The sequence below is a fragment of the Stegostoma tigrinum genome, chromosome 14, assembly GCF_030684315.1.
Source record: "Stegostoma tigrinum isolate sSteTig4 chromosome 14, sSteTig4.hap1, whole genome shotgun sequence".
NCBI lineage: Eukaryota > Metazoa > Chordata > Chondrichthyes > Orectolobiformes > Stegostomatidae > Stegostoma > Stegostoma tigrinum.
In genome coordinates this window covers 56,777,387-56,790,074 of record NC_081367.1, presented here as the reverse complement: position 1 = coordinate 56,790,074, position 12,688 = coordinate 56,777,387, and the positions used below count along the sequence as shown (strand labels likewise).

Below are 12,688 nucleotides of genomic sequence, written 5' to 3'. Positions count from 1 at the left end.
TTGTCCAGCTATCCAATACATCAATTTGGATCGGGCTTCCATCGGATTTCAGCTCATTCCTGTATCACTGCGGCTTTGTGACATCACATCATCTAAGGTGACATGCCCACTTTAGCTCTCTTCCAATGTTTTCTCCTTTCATCTATGAAAAAGCTTTGCATTATGGATGAGCTGAAGTTTTGTTTTTAATCATTACCCAGCTCAGTGCTGTTAATGTAACCCAAGAGCTAAGTTTGAAATGAAAGCAGGGCTCTATTTTAACCTGTGTCATGTTACACACTCCTCACCTCAGAAGACTATTGACATCGCAGCTCGCTGCTGATCTAACTCTTTCCATGTTAGAGTTTTCTTATGTAGGTCAAGCCCATGAGGTGTTCTGTGTTCTCTCATACAGCATATAGTCTCGGGAACTGTCGGATCCATGTATTCTATTAATATCCATTTGTAACTGTAATCCATTTCAATATACTTTAAATTGGTAGCTGCTGTTCTCTTACAATGACAGAATGAACACATGGTTACAATTCTCTCTCTGGAGTTCTCTTTGCTCTCTCAACATTGCTGACACCTGCTATGTTTGAATATTTTCAGTGCTGACCTCCATAAATATGTTGCATTCAGAATGGGTAGGAATGGGATTTTTGCAGGATAGAAAATGATAGGAATTGTAGTTAATGTTCTAAGCAAGCTTCCAAGAGAGTTAACTTGTTGAGTGACTATTGGAAAGAATGTGGGGTGGGGCAATTGGATTTGAAAGGTCACATGATAAAACCTCCCAATGTAGTCCAACAAAAGTTGACCATCTTCATTCAGAGATTGTTTGAATGATCAATTAAAAACTGAACTGTAAACCAGAAGCAAAACAGAAATTGCTGAAAAGGCTCAGCAGGCCTGGTAATATCTGTGGACAGAAATTGGAGATATTTTTTCAGGGTCAGTGAAACTCTCTCAAAACTGATGGTAGTCAGGAAAAAGTTGTTTTTTTTCATACAGATGATAGGGTGGGAAGAGGATCTAAGAAGTAAAGGATAGTTGGAGTAGAGCCCAAAGAGAGAGAATAATAATTGGACAGACTAAGGTATGGAACAATCATTTGCTAGATCAGGACTTGAGTATTGTTGAAGAAAGACAGACACAATTTGTTGAAGATTTCCATCTTGTACTCATCAGGACAATTCACAAGAATACTGTTATACCGGGAGTCAACAATTTTATAATGTAGAGTAGAGCTTGCTAATGGTTAGCACGTGGATTATGATTGGTTGAAGTGTTGCCTTGGAGAATACTCCAGTTATGTGATAGCTCACACTTAACTGTCTGCTTTGTTTAAATTTAAATCAGGCAGATTGGCTCTCATTGCCTTAATGAATAAATCATGGCTGTTACTTTATTATTCTTCTGAATTGTCCGATGAGAGCAAGTTGGGAAGCTTCACCAAGTTATATCTTTTTCAATGATACACAATATTAAACCCATTCTCACCCAAATCAGTAAAATATACGATAATGATCAGGGTCAGAACTTTTGGTTAAACCTTTGATCTCTTTGGCCCTGAACCAATTAAATATCCATTGACAAGAAGACTGAACAGAACCTAACAGAGAAAACTAGATGGTGCAAATTGAAAAGGGGCAGAGGAAAAAGAGACTTGGACCTTTATCTACGTAAATCTTTGAAGGTGACAGGGCAAATAGAAAAAGCTGTTTTGAAAAAAGCAGAGACAGAAGCCAAGAATTTATGGTAGCTATTTGTAAAGCACCGATTAGGCGCAGCCTGGAATCTTGTGTTCATTTCTTAGCACTATACTTCAGCAAGGACACAAAGATCTTGGAGAGGTTGCAGAGGAGATTACTTAAGATGGCACCGGGGTGTGAACCTCAATTCTGTGGAAAAACTGAAGAGGCTGGGATTGTAGCTAAGCCAAATAAGATATTGTTCAAAATCATGAATTGTTCTGAAAGAGTTGACAGGGAAAATCTGTTTTCTAGTGACAGCAGAATTAACAGCCAGAGGTCATAGATTTTAGCTAATTGGCAGAAGAAGCAACAGGTAGGTGACTGGAAAACTTTTTATTCAGTAAGTTGTTGTGGTCTGGAATGTGTCCACTGAAAAGGCAGTGCAAGTAAATCCAATAGTGACTTTCAAAAGGCAATTGAATGAATGTATGAACAGATAAAAATTGCAGGATGTGGGAAAAACAGAATGGTATAGGACAATTAAGTAGTTTTTTCAAAACACTGGTAAACATACAATGAGCCAAAGGACCTTCTCTGTACTGTGAAATTCTGATTCAATGAATTCAACAAATCTGATCATTTGTGGGGACACCCACCAGGAATAAATAATCATGAAGCTGTCAAATTGCATATACAAAAAAATTAATTCATTAAAACCTTTTGAAAGTTGCATAATTTTGTTTGCATAGATTGTTACATAGTTTTGAGAATGTCAATGACAGCTTCCTACATCAATGTCCTGGGTATGTCAAGAGACAAGCAATATTTGATTTAGTAGTGAATAATGAGCTGGATTTAATTTGTAATCTAATTGTGCATGATCATTTGTCAAATAGTGATCATAACATGGTTGAGTTTAGTGTAGCATTTAAAAATGAAAAGCATGAATCAGCTACTAGTGTTTTTGATTTAGGCAACTTTAGGCCAGCTTTAATGAGATGATACAGAGGCTGTCCACTGTAAACTGGAAAAATGTACAAATGTGTGAAACAACTGAAGAACAGTCAAACATGTCTAAAGAAACATTCAACACAATGCAAAACGAGTTTATAACCCTGAAAAAAGGAAAGAAACAAAAACAGCCCTGGGCAACAAAATAGATAAGGAACAGAATAAAACTTAAAAAAAAGTGTTTCCAAAAATACAAAAAAAACACGGCACAGATCCTGAGATAACAAGGTGTAGAGCTGGATGAACACAGCAGGCCAAGCAGATTCATAGGAGCAGGAAAGTTTGATGTTTCGGCCTAGACCTTTCTTCAGAAATGGGGGAGTGGAGGGCATTTCTGAAATATATAAGGGGAAAAGGGGAGGTGGATAGAAGATGGATAGAGGAGGAGATAGACCAGTCAAGGAGGCGGGGATGGAGCCAGCTAAGGTGGGGGTAGGTGGGGAGGCAGGAACGAGATAGATCAGTCCAGGGAGGATGGTCAGGTCAAGGGGGTGGGATGAGGTTAGTAGGAAGAAGATGAGGGTGGGGCTTGAGGTGGGGGGAGGGAATAGGTGGGAGGAAGGATAGTTTAGGGAGTCGGGACAAGCTGGGCTGGTTTTGGGTTGTGGTAGGGAAAGGGAAGATTTTGAAGTTTGTGAAGTCCATATTGACACCATTGGGCTGCAGGGTTCCCAAATGGAATATGAGTTGCTGTTCCTGCAACCTTCGGATGGCATCGTTGTGGCACTGCAGGAGGTCCAGGATGGACATGTTGTCAGCAGAATGAGAGGGGGAATTGAAGTGGTTCGCGATTGGGAGGTGCAGTTGTTCAGTGCGAACCAATTGTAGGTCTTCTACAAGGTAGTCCCCAGGCCTCCACTTGGTTTCCTTGATGTAGAGGAAGCCACAACGGGAACAGTGGATGCTGTATGCTCTTCCACAGCACAGATCCTGCTGAATTGGAAAGCTACAAAGACCAGCAAAGGGTTCAAAGTAGCCTTTAAGAACTACTGAAAGAGCTTATGAAAGGAAATTTGCCAGGAACATTAAAATTAATGGGAAAAAAATTTATCGTTAGATAAAGGGAAAGTGGGTGGTTAGGAGCAATGTTAGCCTACCTAAGACTGAATGGGGGATATTGTCAATGTCAATGGGTAAATGGCAGATATGTTGAATAATTACTTTTCCTTAGTATTTACAGGAGAGAAGGAAGATAGCATGCCAGAAATCCTGAGAAAATTAATAGAAGTTTGGAACAGGGGTTGGATAACATTAACCTAAGTAAAACTTCAGTAATGAAGAAGTTAATGCAGTTAAAGAGGGACAAACTCACAGGATCTGATGGTTTCCATTCAAGAGTATTAGAACAGCACATTGTAAAAACCCTATTTATAATCTTCCAGAGATCCCCAGATACAGACATGATCCGTCTGGATTGGAAAATTGCACATATCATGCCACTTATTAAGAAGGGTGAAAGGGGACATTTCTGTGATAAATCTTGGGTTTATCACTGATAAGGCTTGCATTTGTTGCCCATCCCTAATTATTCTTGAAGTTAGTGGCTTCCCAGTACATTTTTGAAGATAGGGTTAGGGTTAGGTTTAGGAACAAAAACAAAGCTGCTGGAAAAGCTCAGCAGGTCTGGCAGCATCTGTGAAGGAGAAAACAGTTAATGGTTCGGGTCCGGTGACCCTTCTTTACATTGGTTGAGGATTCTAGAACTAGGGGTACAAAGTCTGAGAATTAGGGCCAGACCGTTCCGGTACTTCTACACACAAATGTTGGTAGATATTTAGAACATTCTTCCATGATCGGCAGTAGATGCTGGATCAATTGTTAATTTTAGGCCTGAGATAGATGCATTTTTTTTGTTAAGCAAGGGCATGAAGAGTTATTGTCCAAAGGCAGATCTATGGAGTCAGGCCACAGATCAGCCTTGATTTCACTGAGTGGTGGAACAGGCTCAAGGGACTGAATGACCTACTGCTGTTCCTGTGTTGCTGTTGCCCAAATGTAACCCTGGCCCCACACAAACCTCTCATATATGTTAGTTGTTGGATAAGAAAGCTCCCTTCATTTTTTTGAACACTGTCCTTTGGAAACTTTCTGAAAAATTCAGTCCTCAACATATTGTTTTTTTCAGGTTGAACAGATTTCCAGTGGGCAGCATTCATTTGGACTTCAGTCATATTCTTAAAGGCTCAGATGGTCTTCATGTAAATAGCTGGTTTCCCTTGCATTGCAATTTGAATTATCCGCTGAAGAACTCTGGATTCAATTGATAGCTGTCACATCAGCCGAAGAACGTTCCCTAATTCACGTCTCTCCCACCTGCTTTGCCGATATGAGCGGATTCCTTTCATACCTGGACCCTCGACGGGTTCACTGGGGCGCGACTTGGATGGCATTACACTCACGGATTCTTCGCACTAAGCCTGTGGAATCTATGCTTGATGATTCCAACCAACAAGGAACGGGTCACTCCAGACTGGCCCAGGTACTCACCACGGTCGACCTTGTGTCTCTTGGAGTTGGCAGCTGTGTGGGGACTGGCATGTATGTAGTATCGGGACTGGTGGCCAAGGAGATGGCGGGACCTGGTGTCATTGTGTCTTTTATCATCGCAGCAGTGGCCTCCATCTTATCAGGTAAATGGACAAATTACTAAATATTTTTGTCTTTGTCCTCAGAGCCAAGTAGTTAATCCACTAACTGGTGTCATACTGAATCCTATAGACCAAGCAGGTTGAGGAGATGGTATTGTGGTGTAGTAATGTCAATGACAATAGGTGCAGGAGTAGGCCATTCGGCCCTTTGAGCTAGCACCACCATTCATTATGATCATGGCTGATCATCCACAGACAGTATCCTATTCCTGCCTTATCCCATAACACTTGATTCCACAATCTTTAAGAGCTCTATCCATCTCTTTCTTGAAAGTATCCAGAGACTTGGCCTCCACTGCCTTCTGGGGAAGAGCATTCCATATATCCACCACTCTCTGGTGGAAGAAGTTTCTCCTCAACTCTGTTCTAAATAGCCTACCCCTTATTTTTAAACTGTCTCCTCTGGTTCTGGACTCCACCATCAGCGGAAACATGCTTCCTGCCTCCAGAGTGTCCAATCCTTTAATTATCTTATACATCTCAATCAAATCCCCTCTCATCCTTCTAAACTCAAGTGTTTACAAGCTCAGTTGCTCCAATCTTTCAACATATGATAGTCCCGCCATTCCGGTAATTGACCTCGTGAACCAATGCTGCACTCCTTCAATAGCCAGAATGTCCTTCCTCGAATTTGGAGACCAAAACTGCACACAGTACTCCAGGTGCAGTCTCACCAGGGCCCTGTACAGCTGCAGTAGGACCTCTTTGCTCCCACACTCAATTCCTCGTGTTATGAAGGCCAGCATGCCATTTGCTTTCTTCACTGCCTGCTGTGCCTGCATGCTTGCTTTCATTGACTGATGTACAAGAACATCCAGATCCCGTTGTACTTCCCCTTTACCTAACTTGACTCCATTTAGATAGTAATCTGCCTTCCTGTTCTTGCTACCAAAGCAGATAACCACACATTTATCCACACTAAACTGCATCTGCCATGCATCTGTCCACTCACCTATCCTGTCCAAGTCACCCTGTATTCTCATAACATCTTCCTCACATTTCACACTGCCACCCAGCTTTGTGTCATCAGCAAATTTGCTAATATTACTTGTAATGCCTTCATCTATATCAGTAATGTATATTGTAAATAGCTGTGGTCCTAGCACCGAACCTTGTGGAACCCCACTGGTCACCGCCTGCCATTCTGAAAGGGACCCGTTTATCACTACTCTTTGCTTCCTGTCAGCCAGCCAATTTTCAATCCAAGCCAGTATTTTGCCCACAATACCATGTGTCCTAATTTTGCTCACTAATCTCCTATGTGAGACTTTATCAAAGGCTTTCTGAAAGTCCAGGTATACTACATCCACTGGCTCTCCCTTGTCCATCTTCATAGTTAAATGCTCAAAAATTCCCGAAGATTAGTCAAGCACGATTTCCCCTTCGTAAATCTATGCTGACTCTGACCTATCCTGTTACTGCTATCCAAATGATTCGTAATTTCATCTTTTATAATTGACTCCAGCATCTTTCCCACCACTGACGTCTAGAGGACTAAACTAACACTAAAAGAACAGGGACCAAGGTCAGCTGAGGCAACTGATGGAATTAAGTTCAATTATTAAAACATGTATTTGAAAACTACTTTCTGTGATGGTACCTGTGAAAACATCATCAGTTGTCATAAAAACCCATCTGGCTCATAGATGTTCTTTAGCAAAGGACACCCTTACCTGATCTGATGAACAGTGACTAAAGATCCATTACAAAGTAATTGAACTTAACTATCTTCAAAAATGTCCTAGGAAGCCACTCACTTCAAGAATAATTGGGGATGGGCAACAAATGCTGGCCTTACCAATGATAAACCCAAGATTTATCACAGAAATGTTATGTTGGAGAAAGAGACTATTTGGCCTATTGCATCTGCTCTGACACTTCAAATGAACATCATTATTTATTGCCTATCTCCTTTATTTCCATCCAAATAATCATCCAATGACATCTTGAATCCCTCAATTGATACAGCCTTCACAATGCTTCCAAACAGCGCAGGGCAGCACAATAGCTGAGTGGTTACTGCTGTTACCTCACAGTGCCAGGGATCCAAGTTTGATTCCACCCTTGAGTGACTGGCTATGTGAAGTTTGCACATTCTCTCCCATATCTGTGTGCGTTCCCTCTGGGTGATGCAGTTTCCTGCCACACTCTAAAGATGTGCGGGTTAAGTGGATTGGTCATGCTAAATTGTCCTTAGTGTCCAGGGATGTGCAGGCTAGGTGGATTAGCCTTGGGGAAATGCAGGATCCGAGGGATGGGGTGGGGGTGGGTGGAATGCTCTTTAGAGAGTTGGTATGGACTCAATGGGCCAAACGGCCTGCATCCACATTGTAGGGATTCTGTGATCATGATCTATATTCTAACCACTGGCTGTGTGAAAAAGTTATTATTTTCTCACCTTGTATTTGCGTTTTCTACAAATCACTTTAAATTTGCATTTCCTGGTTCTTGATCCATTCACAGGTTCTGCTGTTTTGATTTAGGCTGGAGTCGGTATAAAGGGAGACCATATTCAGGAGCATTGTACACTGACCCCTCTGACCTGTTCCAATGTTCAAACATATAAGCACTGAACTAACTAGCTTCGCTCCAAATCCTTGAATATCATTACCTCACAAAGACTAGTCATTTTCAGTGTTCAACTTTTTAATTGATCACTGGCATCAACAGGTTGTTGAGGGAATAAGTTTCATACATCAATACTTTGCGAGCAAATGTGTTTCATTTTCACCTCCAAATGTTTGGTCTGTTATTGAGGTTGTGTCCTCCAGTTCTAGAATCTCCAAAGTTTTACTTCAGTTAACCTGTCAAATCCCTTTAATCATGTTAAACACCTTGATCACACTTCAACCTTTTAAACTCAAGGGAATACAAGCTAAGTTTATACGCCCTGTTTTTTCAGCAAGGTCTCATGGGTCATAGGGGTGCTGCATGTGAAATCGGAGGCTCAGACTTCACTTCTGAGCACTGACAAATCTGGTTTTGTTCAAGCCTCATGATGATATTTAAAACCCCTGCTCATAACCAACCAGGTTTTTATTATCACTTCAAGGACTGTGGATATCAATTTGACAACGAGCCTGTGAAGGTTCTTAGAGATGTTTTATTATGGCAAAATTCTCTATAAATACAAGGGGTGGAATCTTATAGGAATCTGTGTAACATAGGCTATGGCAAGGTTTGTGACAGAATTGGATGGGAAGGCCTAACTTGATGTTAGTAGTATTTTTATGCAGTCTTCCTAACTCACAATCCCTCCACATTCTAACATAATGGATCCTGTCTGATCGCAGTAGGGAACGGTGGCTTAGCAATACACTTGCCTCTTCGCCCACATTTTCAGTTCTTTTAGTTTAGATCGAAAGCGAAAAACATCATTCCAAGAGAAAAATTCCACTCAGAATATAACACTAAATGCTTTACCTTAATCCCCAGGCTCACTACACAAAGGCAATCTGTCAATGCCCATCCTGTCTAATTAATGTGCTTGTAAAGTATCCAGTCTCAAATCTTGAATTATTGATATGAATCATCTGTTCCACATCCTAAAAGGCTTGGTTCCCTGGTGACTCTTGCTTTACTTTGATATGTGAAATTGGCCTTGTACTTGCAGAAACATTAGATTTAACATGTTTATTCATGGTGGAAAGAGAATATAATTAGACAGGATGGTAGTACATCTATACTCCAATACCATCTCTGCCAGAAAAGTTCCAAACAGAAAATTCTGTGCTCATCCTCCCTGCTACACCACTAACTGAAGCCCTTGGAGTTTCACCTCGCTACCATTGTTGTGAACTCAGTGTTGTATTAACTGGTGCCTGTCATTCTGACAGGAGCCACTGCTCTCTTTGTGGCACTGCTGAGTACAAGCAATACCTATTTCTGATTCATCAACGGCTCTTGGTAGGCAATCCTCCTGCCCCCTTTCCCCACTCCTCAGCCCTCTCATCCCCGCCTCCTTGACCTGTCCATCCTTTCTACCACCTACCACTCCTCCAACCGCACTGACCAACCGCCACCCCCACTTCCTACCTACAGTCACCTCTACTAGCTTCATCCCCACCTCCTCGACCTGTCCATCTTCTCTCCCACCTATCTGCTCCACTATCCACATTCTGTTACTGCCCCCCACCACTCACTATTTCTTTCAGAGCCCTCTTCACCTCCCCCATTCCTGAAGAAGGGTCCAGACCCGAATGTCAGTTTTCCTGCTCCTCTGATACTGCCTGGCCTGCTGTGTTCATCCAGCTCCACACATTGTTAACCCCTAGACTCTTGATGCTTCAATAAGATTCTGCCTAGCCACTCAGTTAATAACTTACAGTGCTTGGAGTCTTTTTCCCTGGGGTAGGGGGAGTCCAAAACGAGAAGACACGGGTTTAAGGTGAGAGGGGGAAGATTTAAAGGGGACCTAAGGGCAACATTTTCATGCAGGGGGTGGAGTATGTATGGAATGAGCTACCAGAGGAAGTGTTGGAAGCTGGTACAATTACAACATTTAAAAGGGATTTGAATGGGTACATGAATAGAAAGGGCATAGAGGGATATGGGCCAAATGCTGGCAAGTGGGACCAGATTTATTTAGGATATCTGGTCAGCATGGACTAGTTGGACTGAAGGGTCTGTTTCTGTGCTGTATATCTTTATGACTCTGAGTCACACTGACAAGAAAGATCTATTTAAGCTTCCATTTTCTATCAGAACTGTTACCTAATGATTTGGCCGTGTGTTGTGTGATGAATTGTAAAATCAGCCAAACGGGTTCCCTTGCCTTGTCTATGATTCCATCTATCCACCAGTGGCTCCTGTCAATCATAGGGCTGCATTTTCCCTAAGTGCAGAAATTCCCTTCTCAAGCATCTCCACTTCTCTCCTATACTTTAACATGCTGCTTCTAACCATTTCTTTGACCAAACTTTCCACTACTTATTCTCCTCCTTTAGCTTAGCACCATTGTTTTCTCTGATTAACCTCTGCAAAGTGACCCAGGGTACTTTATTTTGTTAAAGTTGCTTGCTGTTTCCAATGGCAAGATAGTTTGTATACCAGAGGTCACAAATATGAGCTTGTTGTATTCTCTATTTCTAAACTAATATAAACAAAGCTGCAGGTAAAGAGATAGAGATCGTTCATGGATACTTTGTCTTACTGCTTCTTACTGTACTGATGAACAACGGCAGCTGGATGATATGATATTGCATTACTTCCTGTGATGACATGTTACATAATCATATACCTTGCGTAGTAGCAAGCAACTATTAAAACAAAAGCAACTGGCAAAAGAACTAGAAACATGATGAGGAAAATTTTATTCAGCAAGTTGTTGTGACCCTAAAATACAAGGGCTAAAATAGTGGGGAAGCAGTTTACTGGAAATTTTGGACGTATGGCAGGAAATATTTGCAGGGCTATTTGAATAGCTAGCTTTTTCAAAAAGGTGTCATATCTTGATGAGCTAAATGGCCTTTCATAATTCTGTTATTTAGTTTATTCTTGTCATAAATTGAAGATCAGGGTAAAATTGAACTGTGTCAGAGATAATGGGAACTGCAGATGCTGGAGAATCCAAGATAATAAAATGTGAGGCTGGATGAACACAGCAGGCCAAACAGCATCTCAGGAGCACAAAAGCTGACGTTTCGGGCCTAGACCCTTCATCAGAGAGGGGTCTGATGAAGGGTCTAGGCCCGAAACGTCAGCTTTTGTGCTCCTGAGATGCTGCTTGGCCTGCTGTGTTCATCCAGCCTCACATTTTATTATCTAAAATTGAACTGTACTGCTTTGTCTTCGCACAGTTTTGGTTTGCCAGCATAGCGGATGGATCCTAGAATGAAATGCTACTCACTGGCAAGAACCTTTCGAACTGTAATCTTGGTTTGTTCATGAAAAATGGTGAAACCTCAGAGGAATGCGCTGAATAAGAGGGAAAGAGATCTTGTTACTAACTGTGGAATAACACTTCCCTCCACTTAAGCCTGAGCGCAAATCCTCTAATCAGTAGATGCCTCATGGTGACTCAACTTACAACAAATTCCATCAATTAAATAGCACATAAACAGGCCATTTGTCCCAACTGGGCTATGCTGGTGTGTATTCACAACAGGATCCACACTGAACCCTGCCGAATCTTCACCATCCCCCCAGACCTCCCACTGACTGAGGACGAATGGTCAGTCCTTAGCAAGGGGCTCACCTTTGTCCCCCTACAACCACACATCAACGAATTCCAGTCACGATTGGACATAGAACAGTTTTTCCGCCGCCTTCGCCTCCACGCCTACTTCTTCAACCGGGAGCCTAACCCTCCCTCCACTGACCCCTTCACCCGCTTCCAACACTAGTCCTCCTGGACACCACCCCCAGGCCTCCTACCCTCCCTCAACCTCTTCATCTCCAACTGCCGTCGAGACATCAACCGCCTCAACCTCTCCACCCCTCTCACCCACTCCAACCTCTCCCCCGCAGAACGGGCAGCACTCCGCTCCAACCCCAACCTCACCATCAAACCCGCAGACAAGGGTGGCGCAGTGGTAGTATGGCGCACTGACCTCTACATCGCCGAGGCCAGACGCCAACTCTCCGACACCACCTCCTACCGCCCCCTCGATCATGACCCCACACCCGAGCACCAAACCATCATCTCCAACACCATTCATGACCTCATCACCTCAGGGGACCTCCCACCCACAGCCTCCAACCTCATTGTTCCCCAACCCCACACGGCCCGTTTCTATCTCCTTCCCAAAATCCGCAAACCTGCCTGCCCTGGTCGACCAATCGTCGCAGCCTGCTCCTGCCCCACTGAACTCATCGCCACCTATCTGGACTCCATTTTCCCCCCTTTGGTCCAGGAACTCCCTACCTACGTCCGTGACACCACCCACGCCCTCCACCTCCTCCAGGACTTCCAATTCCCTGGCCCCCAACACCTCATTTTCACCATGGACGTTCAGTCCCTATACACCTGTATTCCGCATGCAGATGGCCACAAGGCCCTCCGCTTCTTCCTGTCCCGCAGGCCCAACCAGTCCCTCTCCACCGACACCCTTATCCGCCTAGCCGAACTCGTCCTCACCCTCAACAACTTCTCTTTTGACTCCTCCCACTTCCTACAGACTAAGGGGGTGGCCATGGGCACCCACATGGGCCCCAGCTATGCCTGCCTCTTTGTAGGTTACGTGGAACAGTCCCTCTTCCGCACCTACACAGGCCCCAAACCCCACCTCTTCCTCTGGTACATTGATGACTGTATCGGCGCCGCCTCTTGCTCCCCAGAGGAGCTCGAACAGTTCATCCACTTCACCAACACCTTCCACCCCAGCCTTCAGTTCACCTGGGCCATGTCCAGCA

General features: G+C 43.3%; 1 protein-coding gene across 6 annotated transcripts in view; it reads left to right on the top strand.

Annotated features, from left to right (window-relative positions):
* The window catches only part of LOC125457680 (probable cationic amino acid transporter), an 86,300-nt gene that overhangs the window by 19,739 nt on the left and 53,873 nt on the right, over nucleotides 1-12,688 (top strand). For all 6 annotated transcript variants that reach the window (XR_007248672.2, XR_007248671.2, XM_048542233.2 and 3 more), the window contains one exon: nucleotides 4,813-5,317. Coding sequence is in view for 4 of the 6 variants with exons in the window: in XM_048542233.2 (XP_048398190.1) it covers nucleotides 5,014-5,317 (304 nt within the window). In the remaining 2 variants the exon portion in view is untranslated. The remainder of the gene's footprint in view (nucleotides 1-4,812; nucleotides 5,318-12,688) is intronic.